At 51.6% G+C, this 19,171-nt stretch overlaps 1 protein-coding gene across 3 annotated transcripts in view; it reads right to left on the bottom strand.

Annotated features, from left to right (window-relative positions):
- Positions 1-299: 299 nt before the first annotated feature.
- Positions 300-19,171, bottom strand: part of ATL1 (atlastin GTPase 1) — a 34,441-nt gene continuing 15,569 nt past the window's right edge. For 2 of the 3 annotated variants that reach the window (XM_054069041.1, XM_054069040.1), the window contains exons 5-14: positions 18,991-19,041; positions 17,069-17,125; positions 10,796-10,888; positions 9,125-9,263; positions 7,229-7,356; positions 6,546-6,602; positions 5,536-5,607; positions 4,759-5,190; positions 2,130-2,144; positions 300-1,101 (exon numbers count right to left, since the gene is read on the bottom strand). In XM_054069041.1, the coding sequence (XP_053925016.1) occupies positions 994-1,101; positions 2,130-2,144; positions 4,759-5,190; positions 5,536-5,607; positions 6,546-6,602; positions 7,229-7,356; positions 9,125-9,263; positions 10,796-10,888; positions 17,069-17,125; positions 18,991-19,041 (1,152 nt within the window). In that variant the 3' untranslated portion in view covers positions 300-993. The remainder of the gene's footprint in view (positions 1,102-2,129; positions 2,145-4,758; positions 5,191-5,535; positions 5,608-6,545; positions 6,603-7,228; positions 7,357-9,124; positions 9,264-10,795; positions 10,889-17,068; positions 17,126-18,990; positions 19,042-19,171) is intronic. The other variant, XM_054069039.1, reaches the window with a different exon arrangement.

Below are 19,171 nucleotides of genomic sequence, written 5' to 3'. Positions count from 1 at the left end.
GACCGGGGGGGGTTCCTGAAAATCAGCTGTTAGTGCTGGATGCTCCGAGCTCAGCTGCACCGGGAGCAGGTGAGAGCAGCGAGCTGAGCTGTGCCCTGAACCCAAGACTTATAAAACCCGGCTTAGCCTTAGAGCCAGAAGCCCCTCCCAGAGCTCACGCCTGGAGCCAGGCCAGAGCAGCTTCAAAATATCAACTTAAAGCCCCCATTCTGAAACCCAAAAGGAAACCAAGGATGGGGAAGAGCCAAGAGGAGAAGCACGTGCTTCGTTAGTCAATAATTGCTCCCTTTATCACCAGCTTCTTAGGAACTGAAAGCAAACTTTAATAGTTCTGACGATAAAAGAATAGACCTGTAGAACACACTTCCTATGCGCTATAATGGATATATATACACAGAAATACAGTGAAACTCCCCAGGACATGGTACAAAGTGACATTTTGTGCATTGCTTACGAACAGAAAGTACGCGTTCTGGACAACATCAGTCACATACCACAGCAGAAGTGCCCTTACAGCATCTCATAAAGCGAGTTAATACATTTTTAATTATGTTTATGTCATTAAACAGTTAATTGAAGAAAAAAAAAAAACCTGGTTACGTGTTGCTATAACTTGTTCAAGTATCAGAAAATAAGTTGGCTTCTGAATAATGCAAGGTCTGGAAGGTTTTTTTGTTGCAGAGTTACCTGTAAATTAGCATTTCTTCAGTGACTTTGTAACTAATTAAGAAAGGGAAAATAAGGCTTTGTAAACTAGCCGGGAAGGGTGCTGGCGATGGCAAATTAAAAGCACTTTGGAGTCGCGGCAGTACCCATATGTACATATTGAACAGAACGGAAAACGCCGGCACCTTCCCGGCAAACACCGTGTCAAACAAACACACCTGACACGCGCCTTGTTCCGCGCTCGCCCTGTTCCACAGCACTTTGTGGTGGGTACGAGGGTGGGAGCCACGACGCCGTCGTTCATGCATTGACGGCAACGCGTCCGGCTTACACCTTCTTCCTCTCAGAGGCCTCGGGCTCTGCTCTCTGTGCCGGGAAGGCGTGGTGGTACAGGTGCCGGTGGGTCGCTGCCGCGCTGTACAGTTTGTACAAAGCCTAAAAAGAGAGAGAGAGAGAGGATGGTTACGGCTCAGCCGCGCTGTGTGACGCGCTTGGACAGGCGGCCACATCCGCAGCGGTGGGTTCATAGAATGAGAGTCATAGAATAGTTTGGGTTGGAAGGGACCTTAAAGATCATCCAGTTCCAACCCCCCTGCCATGGGCAGGGACACCTCCCACTGGCTCAGGCTGCCCAAGGTCCCATCCAACTTGGCCTGGAACACCTCCAGGGATGGGGCAGCCACAGCCTCCCTGGGCAACCTGGGGCAGGGCCTCACCTTCTCATGGTGAAGAAATTCTTCCTTTTGTCCAGTTTAAATCTGCCCCTCTCCAGTTTATCCCCATTGCCCCTCATCCCATCCCCACAAGCCTTTGTGAACAGCCCCTCTCCAGCTTTCTTGTAGCCCCTTCAGGTACTGGAAGGTCACTATAAGGTCTCCTCAGAGCCTTCTCTTCTCCAGAGAGAATCTCCCCTCTTTCAGCTGAAAACTCATTCCCCCTCATCCTATCCCTGCCTTCCCTGATCCAGAGCCCCTCCCCAGCTTTCCTGGAGCCCCTTTCAGCACTGGAAGCTGCTCTAAGGTCCCCCTGGAGCCTTCCCTTCTCCAGGCTGAACAACCCCAACTCTCTCAGCCTGTCCTCACACAGGAGGTGCTCCTGCCTTCAGATCATCTGTGTAGATGATCCCATCAGAACTGATGGGAGAAGGATGAAAATCTCCATCATCACAAACACTCCCCACCCAAACCTCTCTCTCCCCACTTGGCTTCCAGCACCTCCTGGAGCGCGGCACCCACATTTCCCACCCTTCTTGAGGCATCTGGAGCACAGGGAACAACCAGAGCCCAGCGTCCTGGTGCAGGACCAGAATGCCACCGGAGCCCTCTCAGCCCCCTGTCGTCCTCAAGCCCAAAGGGAGTGACACGGCTGAACACACATCTGGGTCTGAGATGCTTTGCCCTGGAGCCCACGGCCCAGCTGGCCCACAGGAAGGGTGTCACATGCAGAGAACAAGAGCCACTTACCTCGTTCGTGCTTCCCTGGGGAGAGGCATTGGCAAGAAAAAGGGGGAGAAAGAAGAAGAAGAAAGCATCTCTGTGTATCACACACATCCATGGGAGCACACAGTGCTCACACCCCCAGCCAGAGCCGCTTGCTGGAGCCACCACGGCACTGTATTCCCCACACGGCTCCATCCCACCACCATGCCACCACCATGGGACACGGGGTGCTCGCACAGCACGGAGCCATGAGAGCTTCGAGCCCACACGAGGCACCGGCACAGAGTCCCACTGCCCAGGTCCCGGTGCCAGCACTGCCCTTCTGCACCAATCCTTCTCCTTCTCGGGAGAACTTTCCCTCACTTGGAGAGCCCAGCCCGCCAGGACCAGCGGGTGCCAGGGAGCAGCTCCCAGCACTTTAACCTCTTTACTTTTCCCCAACTGGGCAGGCTGCAAGCGGGCAGCGTCTGTAGCTATGTCGTGTTCTTAGAGTCCTAGAATGGTTTGGGTTGGAAGGGACCTCAAAGCCCATCCAGTCCCACCCTCTGCCATGGGCAGGGACATCTCCCACTGGATCAGGGGCTCCAAGCCCCATCCAACCTGGCCTGGAACCCCTCCAGGGATGGGGCAGCCACCACTGCTCTGGGCACCCTGGGCCAGGGCCTCCCCACCCTCAGCGTGAAGAATTTCTTCCTTATGTCTAATCTAAGTCCTTCCCTCTCCAATTTAAAGCCATTCCCCCTCGTTCCTATCACTCCAGGCCCTTGGAAACAGCCTCTCCTCAGCTTTCCTGGAGCCCCTTTCAGTGCTGGAAGCTGCTCTAAGGTCTCCCTGGATCCTTCTCTTCTCCAGGCTGAACAACCCCAACTCTCTCAGCCTGGCTCGCACAGGAGGTGCTCCAACCCTCGCATCATCTGTGTAGATGATCCCATCAGGACCACTGGGAGAAAGATCAAAATCCCCATCATCACAAACACTCCTCACTCAAACCTCTCTCTCCCCACTTGGCTTTTAGCACCTCCTGGAGCGCGGCGCCCACATTTCCCACCCTTCCCGAGGCATCTGGAGCACAGGGAACAACCAGAGCCCAGCGTCCTGGTGCAGGACCAGAACGCCACCACTGCCCAGAACATTCACAGTCTTCCTCAAGCCCAAAGGGAGTGACACGGTTGAAATGCGCATCTGGGTCTGAGATGCTTTGCCCTGGGAGCCCCATCTGCTGCTTTGGTGCCGCCTGCAGAGCAGGAAGAGCAACCAGGGCTCTGGGAGGGTGATTTCTCACTGTGACCACTCCAAGGATATCAGAGATGTTCTCTCTGACATGGGAGCCCAACCAAGGCCTTCCCGTATTGTTTGGGAAATCAAAGAAATGGCAAAAGAGCGTGTGAGTCCGACTGACCCAGCCCAGCTGTAATGGGAAAGTGGGGCCCGGTGCCAAAACCGGCAGAGCCGGGACCTGGATCGGCCTCCGGCACAGCCAAAGCCCTGCCCTGAGCCACGAGAAAGACTCGGGTTTGGGATTTTTTGACGTCAAAGGCACACACACCAGCTGTGAGAACACCTCCCCAGTGGGACCCTTGGCGAAGCAAGGCTCCTGCAAGGTCTGAGGATCCACAAAGTGGCGTTTGGTGGTGGGTAAGGCAAGAACGAAAAAAAGATAGCATGGAATAGAATTATAGGATCACAGAATCGCCTGCTTGGAAAAGACCTTTGAGATCATAGAGTCCAACCGTACTGTCTACTACTAAACCAGATCCCTGAGCACCTCATCCACCTGTCTGTTAAATGCCTCCAGAGATCGGGACTCCACCCCCTCCCTGGGCAGCCTCTGCCAGGCCCTGAGAACCCCTTCTGTGAAGAAATTTTTTGTGATGTCCAGTCTGAACCTGCCCTGGAGCAACCTGAGGCCATTCCCTCTCATCCTATCTCCCGCCACTTGGGAGAAGAGCCCAGCACTCACTTCACCACAACCTTCTTTCAGGCAGTTGTAGACAGTGATGAGGTCTCCCCTCAGCTTCCTTTTCTCCAGACTAAACAGCCCCAGGTCCCTCAGCCACCTCTCATAACCCCTGTTCTCCAGCCCCTTCCCCGGCTCCATTCCCTTCTCTGATCACACTCCAGCCCCTCAATGTCCTTCTTGGAGTCAGGGGCCCAAATAGCTTGCTGTGAGTCTTCTCATCCCAGCCCAGATCTCCACAGCCTGTCTTTCACACCAGGCAGGGTTTAGAAGCTCAAGCTCAAGCTGGAGAAAGGCTGGGACAGCGCACAGCTCACCGTTCACTCCTGCTCTCCCACCTATCCCGTTCTGCCAACCTGAGCTATCACCACTGGGTGGGCCCACGCAGGCCCATCTCCGGCCCCTGAGACAATCAACTCCACAAACTGATCCAAAACCACTTCCTCTGTCCCTGCCTTCCCCATCCAGAAGGTCTACGGAACGACCTCCAACCCATTATCTGAAGAAGACAACGCCCAGGTCCTTCTCCCACTGATCACAGCACAACCAGCTCAAGCAGCTGCTTCTGCCAAGTCCTCTAAGAACCCTAACTGCAAAAACCATTTCACAGAGGAGGAAAAGCCCCAGGAAACTCAACTCTTAAGAACGTGGTGGTGGGTTTTTGGTTTGTTTTAAATCAAAAGCTCTTTATCCTACCTGGTCCCATAGCGCTGCGGCCACTTGGTCTATTACTGCGCCCAGTTCTCTGTACTCCCCAGAGTATCTGATGTACGCCCAGGTACACAGTGTGATAAGCGTCAAGCCCATGATCATGTTGCACAGACTGGCTATGATGTCCAAGCCAATGAAGCCGGTGACTCCAGCTATCACGTAAGTGATGAAGATGACCACAAAGAGCGTGGCGGGGGTGCGGGCGGCGTGGAAGATGTTCTTGCTGTCGTTGTGCTTGATGTACTGGATGTAGAGCTCATCTATCTCGTTCTCCAGCTGCTGGAGGTAACGGCGGCTGAATTCCTCCCCACCCATCTTCTTCACCCCACGGAACTGCTTCACAGCCTCCTCCTTCAGTTCCACGTGTTTAGTCTGGAGGTCACTCGGTGCAAGGAAGGGCTTGTCTCCACCACAGACCTGTGTGGAAAATACAGCTATAGAATTATGGAATCATTGAGGTTGATAAAGACCTCTAAGATCATCCAGCCCAACCTCACCGTGCCTACTAAACCATGTCCCCAAGTGCCACATCTACACATTTTTTGAACCCCTCCAGGGATGGAGACTCCACCACTGCCCTGGGCAGCCAGAAGTCCCTTTTCCACCATGAACATAGCAGAAACCCACTTGGGGACCTTGAATGGGCAGCACCATAACCACTCCCAGCCAAGTCCATGCAGGACATCTCCTTCCATGCAAGCAGGTTTCCTCACAAGAACAGGAGAGCCAGGAGCGCTGTGAAACAACGTGCTCAGCACCTACCTCTTCCATTCTCCTGCTGTAGGTGTCTTTGGCAGTGGCAACGGCTGCTAAATTGTTGGCTTCCGCTGTGGCCTGCAAGAAGAGCAGAAAGGGTATAAAGTTGAGCTGCAGAAAGATATGGTTAAGAGGTGTAATTGCAGAGAGCAGCAGCCACTGGCTGCCTGGGTACCCATGGTCCACGCGTGTATGCGGCCAGGACACCTGCATAGAATCCTAGAATGGTTTGGGTTGGAATGGACCTTAACGTCCACCCAGTTCAACCCCCTGCCACGGGCAGGGACATCTCACATTGGATTAGGGGCTCCAAGCCCCATCCAACCTGGCCTTGAACCCCTTCAGGGATGAGACACAGTATCCTGGTGCACATGTACACAATTAAACAGCTCCTTTGTCACAGCTCCTTTGTCTCAGCCAAGTGTGCTTTCCACAGCCTCTGACCAATGCCAAACAGCACCATCCCATATTTACACACCCAGTGTCCTCAGTCCCCCCAAGCAAAAGCCTGCATAGAGGATTCCTCCCCTCCAAGCCAGAGCAACAAAAGCCTTGGCTTCTGCTGTGGGAAGCAGCAAGCAAAGAGATAAAAGGCTCAGTCACATGTAAACAGCTATAGCTGCAACCTCCTGCAAAGCCGTCTGGCTCAGAGAGCGGAGCTGCAGCTGCCGCTGGTGGCTGGGGCCACGTCACTTCCATGTGCGGCCCCACCGCAGCCAAAGACGATGCTATTTACCTGCTGGGGGATGATTTCAGCTAAGCTGGTGGCGCTGTGCACACGGACAGCAATTCGCCACAGCCTGGCTGAGCTGCACGAGCTGTGCTGCTGCAAATTCTCAGCCAGATCAGATTCATGAGTGGCAAATCCTTCCCAAAGGGCTCTTTCTTGGGGCGTTCCACTAAGGCATTTGAGATACAATCACAGAAGACCCACTGGACTGCACCACCTCTGACAATAAACGGGAAATCAACAGCAATTCCAGGGTGTGAATGCCCACCAGCTCACAATGACGTACCTGTAGCATTGACTTTGGGTGTGGTAGTTCTTCCCCTTGGTAGATCTTTATGTATGCCTGCAAAATGAAATCATATTGAACACGGCATTCACAAGCAACCCACAAATACCCCCGCTCAGTTCCAGACAGGGAAGAGGGGATGTTCCTGGCAGAAGACAGCTTCAGCAAAGGATGCTCTGTCAGGAAATGCTACGTAGCATGGCTCGAGGTGGACTCCTTGGATGGCCAAGGCTCTCCACCACTTCATTAACCACAAGTCTCCACCACTTCATTAACCACAAGTCTCAGATTTGTACCTACCTCGTCCTCCAGAGAAGGAGCCAAAGCCAGGTAGCCGTGGAGAGTAGGTGGTGAGAATTACTCACTGCCGTCTTGAATAAAAACGTCCCGGTAGTCATGACAACAAAAATAAGCTTTTTCCAAAGGCAATGGGAATACGGCCCTCAGCCTGCCTCCCCCTGGTCCTCAGTTCTCCAAGGGAGGAAAACAGCCCCCCTCGCTTCTTTGACCACAATGTGGTCAAATTTGCAGTCATAAATTGTTTGCTTTCTGCATCAACAAGAGTCGGGACTATTAGCCAGACCAAGAACATGTTCTCCAGCCATTAAGTGCTGACCTGCCAGCTGCTTTCCCCTCTAATTACAGCCACGGCAAAAGTGTTCCCCGGATGAACAAGTTGATACCTTAAAATATTCCACAAGGCCTCGACAGGTAATGTGGTTTCCATTGATCTCCTTAACGTCCAGGCTCTCGGGGCTAAGCAGCCAAGGAATCAAAATCTTCAAGTTCTTGATGAACTCATCGTCTATTTCTGGAAAAGAAACCCAAAGTCATCGGTACCAGCCCAATGTCAGCCTTGTGCTCAGTGCACGCTAACACGAAACGAGCAGGAGAGTCAGGAGAGAGGCTGGGAACAAGAAAAATGCTGTCCAGAATCATAGAATAGTTTGGGACACAAGGTACCTCAAAGCCCACCCAGTTCCAACCCCCTGCCATGGGCAGGGACACCTCTCCCTGGATCAGGGGCTCCAAGCCCCACCTAACCTGGCCTTGAACCCCTCCAGGGATGGGGCAGCCACCACTGCTCTGGGCAACCTGGGCCAGGGCCTCCCCACTCTCAGCATGAAGAATTTCTTCCTAATGTCTCTGATCTAAAACCTTCAAATTTAAAGCCATTCCCCCTCATCCTGTCACTCCAGGCCCTTGGAAAAAGCCCCTCCACAGCTTTCCTGGAGCCCCTTTCAGTGCTGGAAGCTGCTCTAAGGTCTCCTCAGAGCCTTCTCTTCTCCAGGCTGAACAACCCCAACTCTCTCAGCCTGGCCTCAGAGCAGAGGTTCTCCAGCCCTTGCATCACCTCCTTGGCCTCCTTTGGACCCGTTCCAACAGCTCCATCTCTTTCTTATGCTGGAGATTCCAGAACTGGACACGGGAATCCAGGTGGGGTTCACAAGAGTGGAGCAGAGGGGCAGAATCCCCTCCCTTGCCCTCCCTGGTGGCCACAGAAGCTGCTGACAACCCCTGTGCCAGTTCTGCAGGCACCACGTCTTCAATATTACTCAGGACTTATTAAGAGGGGAACGAAAAAAGCCCAGCTTGGTCTCCACCAGGACTTCCTCACCATTCTCCTTGCTAGTTAGCACGGAGTTGCCAGAGAAACATGTCTGATCACCTGTCAGACAAAATCAGAGAAGAATGAACTTCTTTCTGTCTGCTCATTGATTTTAAGTCAATAAAGGGCCATTTTCTCAGTTGCTGGATTGCACGCACCCTGTGACCAGCGATGCTCGCAAGCAGTTGGTTCAAAACAAACAACTAAAAACATCCACAGCAGGTGGCTCCTTTGAGGGCGGAGAATCCTACCAGGGCTTTTTTACCTATTGAATTCAGTCTGACCTATAGGGAAATCACTGATCACATAACTCAGGAAGATTACATTTTCCTTAGAAAGCTTTTCGAAGTGAAATAACATTCCCCGGAGAGCACATATAACCGGCCTTCCACCCTGTGCAAGTACCAGCCTGCCCTCCAGTCTGCACCACTCTGCAAGTGAGGCGTAACTGGTTAACCACAGGCTTAACACCTTGTCCATAAACCTCCCATCTCAGCCCGGCCCTTCCCCAGTTCCCTATCAACCATCTGTCCTGACAGCGCTACTGACAGTGGCTCCAGGATGCTTTCAGACACAGAACCATAGAACCATTTGGTTGGAAAAGACCCTTGAGATCATCGAGTCCAACTGTCCCTGTCCACTACTAAACCAGATCCCTGAGCACCTCATCCACCCGTCTTTTAAACCCCTCCAGAGATGGAGATTCCACCACCTGCCTGGGCAGCCCGTTCCAGGTCACCTACATCTTTTCATTCTCCACCTTTGTCTGAGGTTAAAAGCCTCTGGAAATGAACATCCAACTGCTGGACTCGGAAACATAAGCTGAGCATGTATACATCACTGGGAGAAGGATCTAACTCCTCTCCCAGAAGTTTTTTTTATGGAAGATACTTCTAGAGGTTCCAGGAACCAGCAGGACAGTCCACCAGGGCGTCTAAGGGTTTAAAAAAACAGATATTTGCCTTCATACCTTTCAGTTTTCCATCGAAATTAGGGTTGGTGGCAACTTTGAGGCCTGGGTGAGGTAGGAGGAAACAGGAGATCTTGGTGAAGCAGGAATGGATGTGCTTTCTGACGTTCTGCAGCTCTTCATGCTGATTTCCTGAGACCTGCAGGAAAGCAGTTTGGGGTCAGGGGGTTCCTTCTGATGTGGACACCAGTAACGCTGGGCCAGTGGTGCTGGCCAGGAGCATGGGGTACTCCACTGCCTACAGCAGGAGAAAGCAACGCAGGAGGACATCCCATAGAGGTATGTGGCAGGACATTCCATAGAGGAGACAGTCAAGGCTCTGCCAACAACCAAGAAACAAGCGTATCTCCCACCACATGCCCTGGGACATATCATTATCGTTTGGAAAATATGCACATCCACGTATGACTGGAATACAAAAATATTTGGGATTTCCCACTAAGGCCTTTCTTGTCTCCCCTTTAATTAGGCGTCTCCACTATCAAATCATCCACGCAGTTCCTGATTAATCCCAGTGGAGCCTTCGCCCATCAGAGTTCTGCTGTACAACTACGTATCACTGAAATATCATTCCTGGTCCTGAGGGGATCTGCTGACTCCTGTCTCTAGCACCTCTCCCAGCTGCTCCCACCAAAAGAGCCCCAGAGAGCTGCAGCAGAGCTTAGCACAGGCAGCCTCAGCCTCGCACCAAACGTGGCAACGGAATTCAGCCTCCTAAAATGCCTCTTCTTTCATTTTAAGACACTGGTTATGTGTGAATGTAACCAGTACCTCTGTACACTGTAGTTCCCATCTAACAGCCAGCACTGTGGATACCCTCGCTGGAGCCTGTTCTGCATCCCATTCCCTGCTCCCAGACCAGGATCAGGCTGTTCCCCTAAGATCATAGTTTCACCCTCATGCCCTGTGTGCTCTCCATCCACACAGGTGATCAGAGAATCATGGAATCATAGAATCATGGAACGGTTTGAGTTGGAAAGGACCCGAAAGCTCATCCAGTCCCACCCACTGCCATGGGCAGGGACACCTCCCACTGGATCAGGGGCTCCAAGCCCCATCCAACCTGGCCTTGAACCCCTCCAGGGATGGGGCAGCCACCACTGCTCTGGGCAACCTGGGCCAGGGCCTCCCCACTCTCACAGCAAAACATTTCTCCCTAAGATCTCATCTCAATCTCCCCTCTTTCAGTTTAAAACCATTCCGCCTCATCCCATCCCTGCACTCCCTGATCCAGAGCCCCTCCCCAGCTTTCCTGGAGCCCCTTTCAGCACTGGAAGCTGCTCTAAGGTCTCCCCACAGCCTTCTCCGGCCTGAACAACCCCAACTCTCTCAGCCTGTCCTTGTACTGGAGGTGTTCCAGCCCTCAGATCATCTCTGTAGCCTTCCCTGGACCTGCTCCAACAGATCCATGCCCTCCCTATGCTGAGGACTCCAGTGGAATCCTCAACTGAGGACGTTATGTGATCTCATCTCAATCTCCCCTCTTTCAGCTTAAAACATTCCCACTTGTCCTATCCCTGCACTCCCTGATGGAGAGCCCCTCCCCAGCCTTCCTGTAGGCTCCTGTGATGGCACTGCACCATCCCCATGTCACAAGCCAGATTTACTCTTCGCTGGCCCACTCCAGGACAGCTCTGCTCTTTAAACAAACCCAGAATGGACAGGACTCACCTTCAGCCGCTTCTCCAAAAACCTTGCGCCGCCATCGGATCCATAGGAAAATTCATACGGGAAGCTCCAGTCACGAACCAGGAATATAAGAGACTAGAGAACAGAGACAGAAACACAGCAGGGTCAGTGCCACGCGGAAATACGTTGAGTCAAAGTTAACGCCTGCTCCAGCTCGATTAAACTCATCTTTCAAGGGCATCGCTTTGCTGTTTGCAGGAGTGGCTACATGAGATGTGTTAAAATACTGTATTAAGACAGGGGTTCAGAGAGTTGGGGTTGTTCAGCCTGGAGAAGAGAAGGCTCCGAGAAGACCTTATAGCGACCTTCCAGTGCCTGAAGGGGCTACAAGAAAGCTGGGGAGGGTCTACTCATAAAGGCTTGAGGGGATAGGATGAGGGGCAATGGGTATAAACTGGAGAGGAGCAGATTTAAGCTTGATAGAAGAATTTCTTCACCGTGAGAAGATGAGGCCCTGGCCCAGGTTGCCCAGGGAAGCTGTGGCTGCCCCATCCCTGGAGGTGTTCAAGGCCAGGTTGGATGGGCCTTGGGCAGCCTGAGCCAGTGGGAGGTGTCCCTGCCCATCGCAGGGGCGTTGGAACTAAATGATCTTTAAGGTCCCTTCCAACTCAAACTATTCTATGATTCTATGAAGGGAGCTCAGGGCCTCCCACTCCACTGCCACTGCTTGCACTCAGCTGTCAGAGCCCACAGTGGTGGCAGGAGCCCCAAGAACCCTCATCCCACCTTCATCCTACAACAAGACCTGGCCCCGAGCCTCTGTCCGGCTCCAGCAGCAACCCAAACCTTCCCTGGTGGGAATAATCCTGCGTGCACGGCATTCCCAGAGTGGTGCTGAGACCACACAGACTCGCTGCACGTGTGGCTGTGTCCTACAGGAGGGGAGCAAACCCAGGACTCCTCTACGGGTTTGATTCCCTAACTCAAACAACAGCATCAAGCATTTCAACTGCAAAACAAGAAAGAGATTCTTGCTAACCAGGACAAAAGGCAATGAGCTCCTTAATTCCAGCCACATTTAGGACCATCCTATGGGGATTTCACAGGCTCATATTTTCAGCCTTTTTACCGGGCAGCCTTCCAGACAGACTTTTAATGAGAAGCAGATGCAGGAGAACGAGGGTGAAGAAGAAATCGCTGGCCTTTGTAATCTTTATTGAGGCATTCAAAGTTCCTATGCAATAAATAAATAAATACCAGCACGGTCAGCTGCTGATCTTCAAAAAAATGCTCTCTCCAGGGTCTCATGTGTGCCAGGGACCTACATCCTGGGGAACAAATACACGGATTGGAGGGGAAGCCTGGAATGATGAAGCCCAGGAGGACCCGGCAAGGGTGCCAGGGTTCCTCTCCTGCACTAAGCAGAGCAGTGAGCGGAATCCATTTCATCAGAATTTGCCTAAAAATGGTCTTTTTTTAGAACAAAGATTTAGTGGAGGGAGGGAAAATATTCCCCCTCCTTATTTCTCTGCCATAAAACATCAAGAAAGGTTGAAAAAAGAGCAATAACAGCGAGCTGGCCATTCCTAACCAAGCCACAGCGACTGCACCCGGTTAGCTGTTTCGGGACATGCTGTTCTTCCTAAGACCATGGGATGCTTAGGAAACATGTCCATGTTTAGGACTTTTCCACAAACACATTATGAACCGTTTGACCCTGGAATTATGTTCTTTTTCCTTAAGCAAAATTGTTCTCGCTTTGCTACCCCTCCCAGCTACTCCAGGCTGCTCCAGCCGAGGAAACCACCAGGCACCACGACCAGGATGGGTGTCTGGTGAGGGCACGTGGGACCGCGCAGGCAGTCCCACTTCAGCACAAGGACACACGATGGAGAGGAGGAAGACAAAGGGACATGTTTACTTTCCACCACCAAGCATTACTCCCCTTCCAGCAGGACCAACACAACTGCTTTGCTATCGACTCTTTCTCCACACTCCCAGCTCAGCAGCATTTTCCTATCAGAGCTGTTTTCCAAAGCCTCCTTTACAGGTTTGTATATTTTAAGGACAAAAGAGGTTCAGTTGTTTGACCTACAGGTCTGGAACCACATGCAAGAAACTTAAGCTGTTCTCCGAAGAGAGCTGTCTCGGTTTAAAGCTACCAGAGAAGCCACTATGTCTCTAATTAAGCCACCTGAACTATTAAATTGGCCCCTCATTAACAGCACGCACCTCGTTGCTCGGCTGGCTTTCAAGAATCATAGAATTATTAAGAATAGAGAAGACCTCTGAGCTCATCCAGTCCAACTGTAAGCCCGACCCGAGTGTGCCTGCTAAACCATAGAATCATTAGGGTTGGAGAAGACCTCTAAGATCATTAAGTCCAACTATCAGCCCAACGCCACCGTGCCCACTAAACCATGTCCTGAAATGCCACGCCTACATGCTTTTTGAATCCCTCCAGGGATGGAGACTCCACCACTGCCCTGGGCAGCCTCTGCCAGGGCTTCACCAGTCTTTCGGTAAGGAATTTTTTCCTAAGATCCAATCTAAACCTCCTCTGGCACAACTTGGAGCCAAATCCCTTGTTTCTTGGGAGAAGAGTCTAGCACCCACCTCACCACAGCCTCCTTTCTGGGAGCTGCAGAGAGCGATGAGGTGTGTCCTCAGCCTCCTTTTCTCCAGGCAAAACAGCCCCATGTCCCTCAGCTGCTCCTCATAACACTTGCGCTCCAGACCCTTCCCCAGCTCTGTTGCCCGGCCTCAGCTGTGGACACTGACCTGCACGCTGCTCATCCTCCCCACTGGAAAAGCCATTTATTTACCATCACCCTTTTCCTGCTTCCTAATGAAAACGCTTGGCTGTCTCTAAAGGTGCTTTGCTGGACCCAGCTCTCTTTGGGACACGGGCAGAAGACATCCAGCGCTCACCTGGCACATCAGGGAGGTGATTCTGCCCCTGTACTCGGCACTAGTGAGGCTGCACCTCAAATAGTGTTCAGTTCTGGGCCTCTCCCTCCAAGAAGGATGTTGAGGCACTGGATCGTGTCCAGAGAAGGGAACGAAACTGGGGAAGGGGCTGGAGAACAAGTCTGACGAGGAGCGGCTGAGAGAGCTGGGGTTGTTTAGCCTGGAGAAGAGGAGGCTGAGGGGAGACCTCATCCCTGTCTGCAACAGTGACAGTTGATAGGACAAGGAGGAACGAACACAAATTGCACCAGGGCAGGTTCAGATTAGACATTAGGAAAAAATTTTTCACAGAAAGGGTTCTCGGGCCCTGGCAGAGGCTGCCCAGGGAGGTGGTGGAGTCTCCATCCCTAGAGGGGTTTAAAAGATGGGTAGACAAGGTGTTTAAGGATGTGTCTTAGGGACAGAGAGGTATGGTTGGACTCAATGTTCTCAGAGGTCTTTTCCAACCTGGTGATTCCATGATTCTATGATCACCATCCATCCTTGTACCAAATTACATCCCATCCCAAGGGTTACCAAAAGCCGTTTGATATTTTCCCCCAGCTCATTAATGAAGATGACAGTGAATCGGAGAGACCCCAAGGAAACACTTCTGAAGGATGATGCGTCCCCATTAAAATTAACTCGGCGTGCTCTGTCGTCTCGCAGTTAATGAGTTTTTAATCCATTTACGATGGATTAAATCAGAGAATGCTGACTTGGTACATCGTTCACTTGCTTTTAATCAGCATCATGGGGAGATAAGGTTCACAGAAAGAAATGCATCACAGAGATCACCTTTATCATGGCCTTGTAAAGACTGATAATTGTTTGACAAGACTTGCAATCCACAGAATTGTGTGACTTGACCGCAACTATGGTCATTGGTAAACTCAGAGCCTATTATCCAGCCCTAATGACTTAAGCACATTTAAAAGTTTCCCCTTACAGCCTCCTTTTTTACTGAGGGAGTAGGAAGTGTTTCACTTTCACTGAAATACTTGGCTCCATTATCCTGATAGTTTTTAAATAAGGAACCAGAATATTTATTTAATGTCTGGGCTTTTTTCTGTACCATGTTACAGTTCTCTCCTAGCTCCTGCTCCTATGAGTCATATATTTTCACTGGTAGCTTTCTCACCGTTCCGCAGGGATCTGCCCATCAGCATCCAATACCCCTCAAAGCTCCCCAAGATCTCAATTTGTCCATTTGTTGTACTTCTTAACCCTTTAATTTCATTTAATTGTTAACACCTGAGGGCTGGAGCACCTCCCATACGAGGACAGGCTGAGAGAGTTGAGGTTGTTCAACCTGGAGAAGAGAAGGCTCTGCAGAGACCTTAGAGCAGCTTCCAGTGCTGAAAGGGGCTCCAGGAAAGCTGGGGAGGGGCTCTGGATCAGAGAGTGCAGGGACAGGATGAGGGGGAATGGTTTTCAGCTGAAAGAAGGGAGACTAAGATGAAATCTTGGGAAAAAATGTTTCCCTGTGAGGGTGGGGAGGCCCTGGCCCAGGTTGCCCAGAGCAGTGGTGGCTGCCCCATCCCTGGAGGGGTTCAAGGCCAGGTTGGATGGGGCTTGGAGCCCCTGATCCAGTGGGAGGTGTCCCTGCCCATGGCAGGGGGTGGGACTGGATGGGCTTTGAGGTTCCTTCTGACCCAAATCATCCTGTGATTCCCACTGCCAGACCACAGACACCCTATAAAGACCTTAAATCTTCCAGGACGGTGGTGAGCATGGCCGTTCCCTTTACACACTGGAAGGCAAAAGTAAAACAACTGTAACCCATTCCCCATTACTATTTGCATTTTTACAGCCTGGTTTGCTCTCTGCTCTTTTCCACTTCAGGAAGCTCTCAAACAACCATCCAGCTACTCCCTATCCTACTGTGAATGCCAGCTGGGAGCTGGACCAAGCCAAAGAACATCTGGTTAAAAGAGCAACTTGTAGAGGAGAAGGCCAAAGGCCCACAAAGGTGTTTTATTCTATTTACCACCACAATCACGCAACAAGACCTGCAGCTCCACTACAGCGTGAGGACCTCACAGCATCACTCCTTGTCCATAGAATCATAGAGGCATAGAATCATAGAATTGTTTGGGTTGGAAGGGACCTCAAAGCCCATCCAGTTCCAACCCCCAGCCATGGGCAGAGGCACCTCCCACTGGATCAGGTGCCCAAGGCCCATCCAACCTGGCCTGGAACCCCTCCAGGATGGGGCAGCCACAGCCTCCCTGGGCAACCTGGGCCAGGGCCTCACCACTCTCATGGTGAAGAAATTCTTCCCAATGTCCAGTCTAAATCTGCCCCTCTCCAGTTTACACCTGTTCCTCCTTGTCCTACCCCCACAAGCCTTTATGAATAGTCCCTCCCTGGCTTTCTTGTAGCCCCTTCAGGTACTGGAAGGTCGCTATAAGGTCTCCTCTGAGCCTTCTCTTCTCCAGGCTGAACAACCCCAACTCCCTCAGCCTCACAAGAGAGGAACAGAGGGGCAGAATCGCCTCCCTCAAGCTGCTGACCACACTGACCACAGCCCAGGATACGGTTGGATTTCTGGGCTGCGAGTAGCCCAGAGGCCCCACTCCCTTGCTCACACCTGGTCCCAGACACCTGGAAGCTCCAAAATCTGTTCAAGGACCTTTTCAGCCTCCCAGGTACCCACAATTTGGTGCAGGAAAGCTGTACGAAATCATTCCTTGATCTGTTAGGGGACTGGAGCTTTAGTGGACTGCACAACCACATCATGAGTTCCTTCTGCCTCTTTGTTTCTTTTTGTTCCCATTTGCTTTCCAACTGGAAGGGGCCGTCACAGCCCACCACCCTCCCAGCTGCTCACAGCTCTGGTGCCCAGAGCAAGTTCCTGACACCCCAGTGCTCTCCCTTTTATGAACGTCAGCTTTTCACAGGTTGGGAAGCAGCAGGATGAACAGATGTCCCTTATTTGAAGTTAAAACCCCACTTAAACCGAGCCTTCCCACAGCTTTGCTGTCATTTGCAAGAGCTCTGAGCTAATCCTCATCCTTTCCTTTTGCCAGGAGCAGGGATTCCCGGGGCAGGCGAGTTCAGACCGAAGGCTGGGCAGAATCCAGCCTGACAAACCTGCTGCAAACCCTGACTTCTTTCCAAGCCCAGCAGGACAGGGAAGAGCTCTCGGGATGGAAAAGGTTCAGAGAAGAAAGAAAGAGATGTTGGATGTATTTAGAAGCCTCTTTGGGGGCAAGGAAGCACAAAGCCTTTTCTTCATGCAGCTGAGTCAGTCCTCAGGCATCCTCATCTCTTCCCAGTCCTGCAAACTGCAGTGACACCTCGTGGTGAAGCCAACACTGCCAAGGCCCAGCCAACCTCTGGCAGAGCAGACGCCCAACGTACCTGGAAAGGCTTCAAGAAGGTCTCCTCCATGGCCAGCCGGCCATACTCGGTGAAAAGCTGGAAGGAGAAGCAAAGAACAAGAGGATTGTCAGCTTGTCGCTCTGCATGGCCAGGCAGGTGGCTTGTGGGTTTGAGGGACAGCAAGGGATGGTTGTTGGCCCAGGACAGTCATTGACTCGGGACTAACTTCACCCTCTGCAGAGCTGGAACAGAAGGTGGCTGGCTGTGTGCTTTCGGCTCACGTCCAAGAGGCACACAGAGCTGTTACAATCACCTCACTGAGCCCTCACTTGAAAGATCTCAGCCTGGAATTTTTGGCTGCCAAATCTGTGAAAAATGGCTCAAACCAGCAGCTTGCTGCTGCTTTCACACCAACCAGAATTCATGGGCTGCAGGGGACCGCTGAAACTCTGGTCTCTTTAAACACTTCAAGAAGAAGCGGAAATGAATTCAGAAATAAGTAGTTTCCCTGCAAACCCCCACTGTGCACAGACTGCAAGATCAGCCTACCAGCAAGATTTGAAGGCTCTCCAGTCTCTCTGGACTGTAATTTTGAACTGAAAGCACAATAATGTATTTCATAGATGCCTAGAAATCGATCAAGATGTTCAATAATGGCTTAAGATCCAAAGTGAAAGATCAGAATTGGATTGGATAAATTCAACGTTAAAAAAGTTTTATTGTTAAATACATTTACTGACTGAAATGATACAGAAGCCTTCGAATACTGATTTCTTTCAGCTGGACTTTTGCTTTTCTTTCTACAAGCTCCTGGAAAAGCTTAACCAATCAACCAATGAATCAATCAATCACCTAAACAGAAAAGAAAGCTAAAGGTAATACCAGGAAACAGGCAGGACACCTGTGCCACAAAAATCCCATTATCTGCTTGTCTCCAAGAGGAATTACCCCAAGGGGTCATCTGTGTTGAGCCAGTACTAGATGTCAGCATCCAGGCTCGTAAAGCAGCTCCCAATTTCTTTGGGCTTCTCCTGACAGTCCAAAGATCCTGTGCTAACGGTGTGAAGAGTGCAACGTCTACCTTCAGCTTCCTCGTCACTTCAAAGAAGTGCTCGTACTGCCCCTACTCACAAAGCAGCGGACAGGAGCAGGAGCAGAGTGTTAGCCACCCTGGATCCCCCTCTAAAACTACTCACTTAAGCCCCTTGTTGCAAATCTCTGCCTGTTTCCAGCCCCATGGGTCAGTCCTGGCTTCTGATGCTCCCTGAGGAACCCGTGTAATCCCACGGAAGGACACACAGGCCAGCATGAGCTGTACCCAAACCATTCCTGGCCGACCTGTGATGCGTGCTCCGCACCAAGATGATCTGCGATGGGTGCTCTATAGGCAACCCAACATGGTCTGTTTGATGTTCCTTTAACTTCATGGTTACAAAATCAGCTTAACTCTCCCTGGCAGCAGCACCACCCATGACAACTGGTCCTGTGCTCTGAGAACATAAGAAAAGATCAAGCCCTGCATTCCACAACAGCCTCGCACACAGGTGAAGACCCTCGCCACCTCCTCTTTCAGTCACTTTTGTCTCCTGAGTTAACAGCCTTGGTTTTCTCAACCTCTCCATGCCCTCCAGCATGAAGCACAACCATGGGCCCTTCGCAGCAACCAGCCTGGAGGAGGACAACTGCTCCAGAGACAGGAACGGTCTCTCCTGGCGAGTGTCACTCTGACTGCCCTGCCAAAGCACACAGGCCCCCAGGAGCCACGTATGGAAGCATAGGCAGGACAGATTTCAACCCATGACTGCTCCTCGCTGCCCACGAACCAAAAGGAGAGCTGGGAAACTGAAAACCATTTTGAGGCTACGAATGCGAAAGTGCTTCTCCAGAGCAACGCAGCTTGGAAGTGCAGAGAGTGACCCGGGTACCCCAGGGATGTGGAGCAGCAGGGACAAAGGTCTTACCTGCAAGTGCTGCAGATCATCCTCTTGCACGTTCTGTGACAAGTTGTAAACCTGCATTTGAAAACAAAACCTTCTAAGCGCTCAGAATGGCCGTCGGGCAAACGCATGGGTCGGTGTGGTTCATGCCTATGACATTACTGTGGGGACATATGTCCCAGCTGATGTAAGACAGGTGCCAAAC

The sequence above is a fragment of the Cuculus canorus genome, chromosome 5 (genome assembly GCF_017976375.1).
Source record: "Cuculus canorus isolate bCucCan1 chromosome 5, bCucCan1.pri, whole genome shotgun sequence".
Taxonomy (NCBI): domain Eukaryota; kingdom Metazoa; phylum Chordata; class Aves; order Cuculiformes; family Cuculidae; genus Cuculus; species Cuculus canorus.
This window is presented reverse-complemented; position numbering and strand designations above follow the sequence as displayed.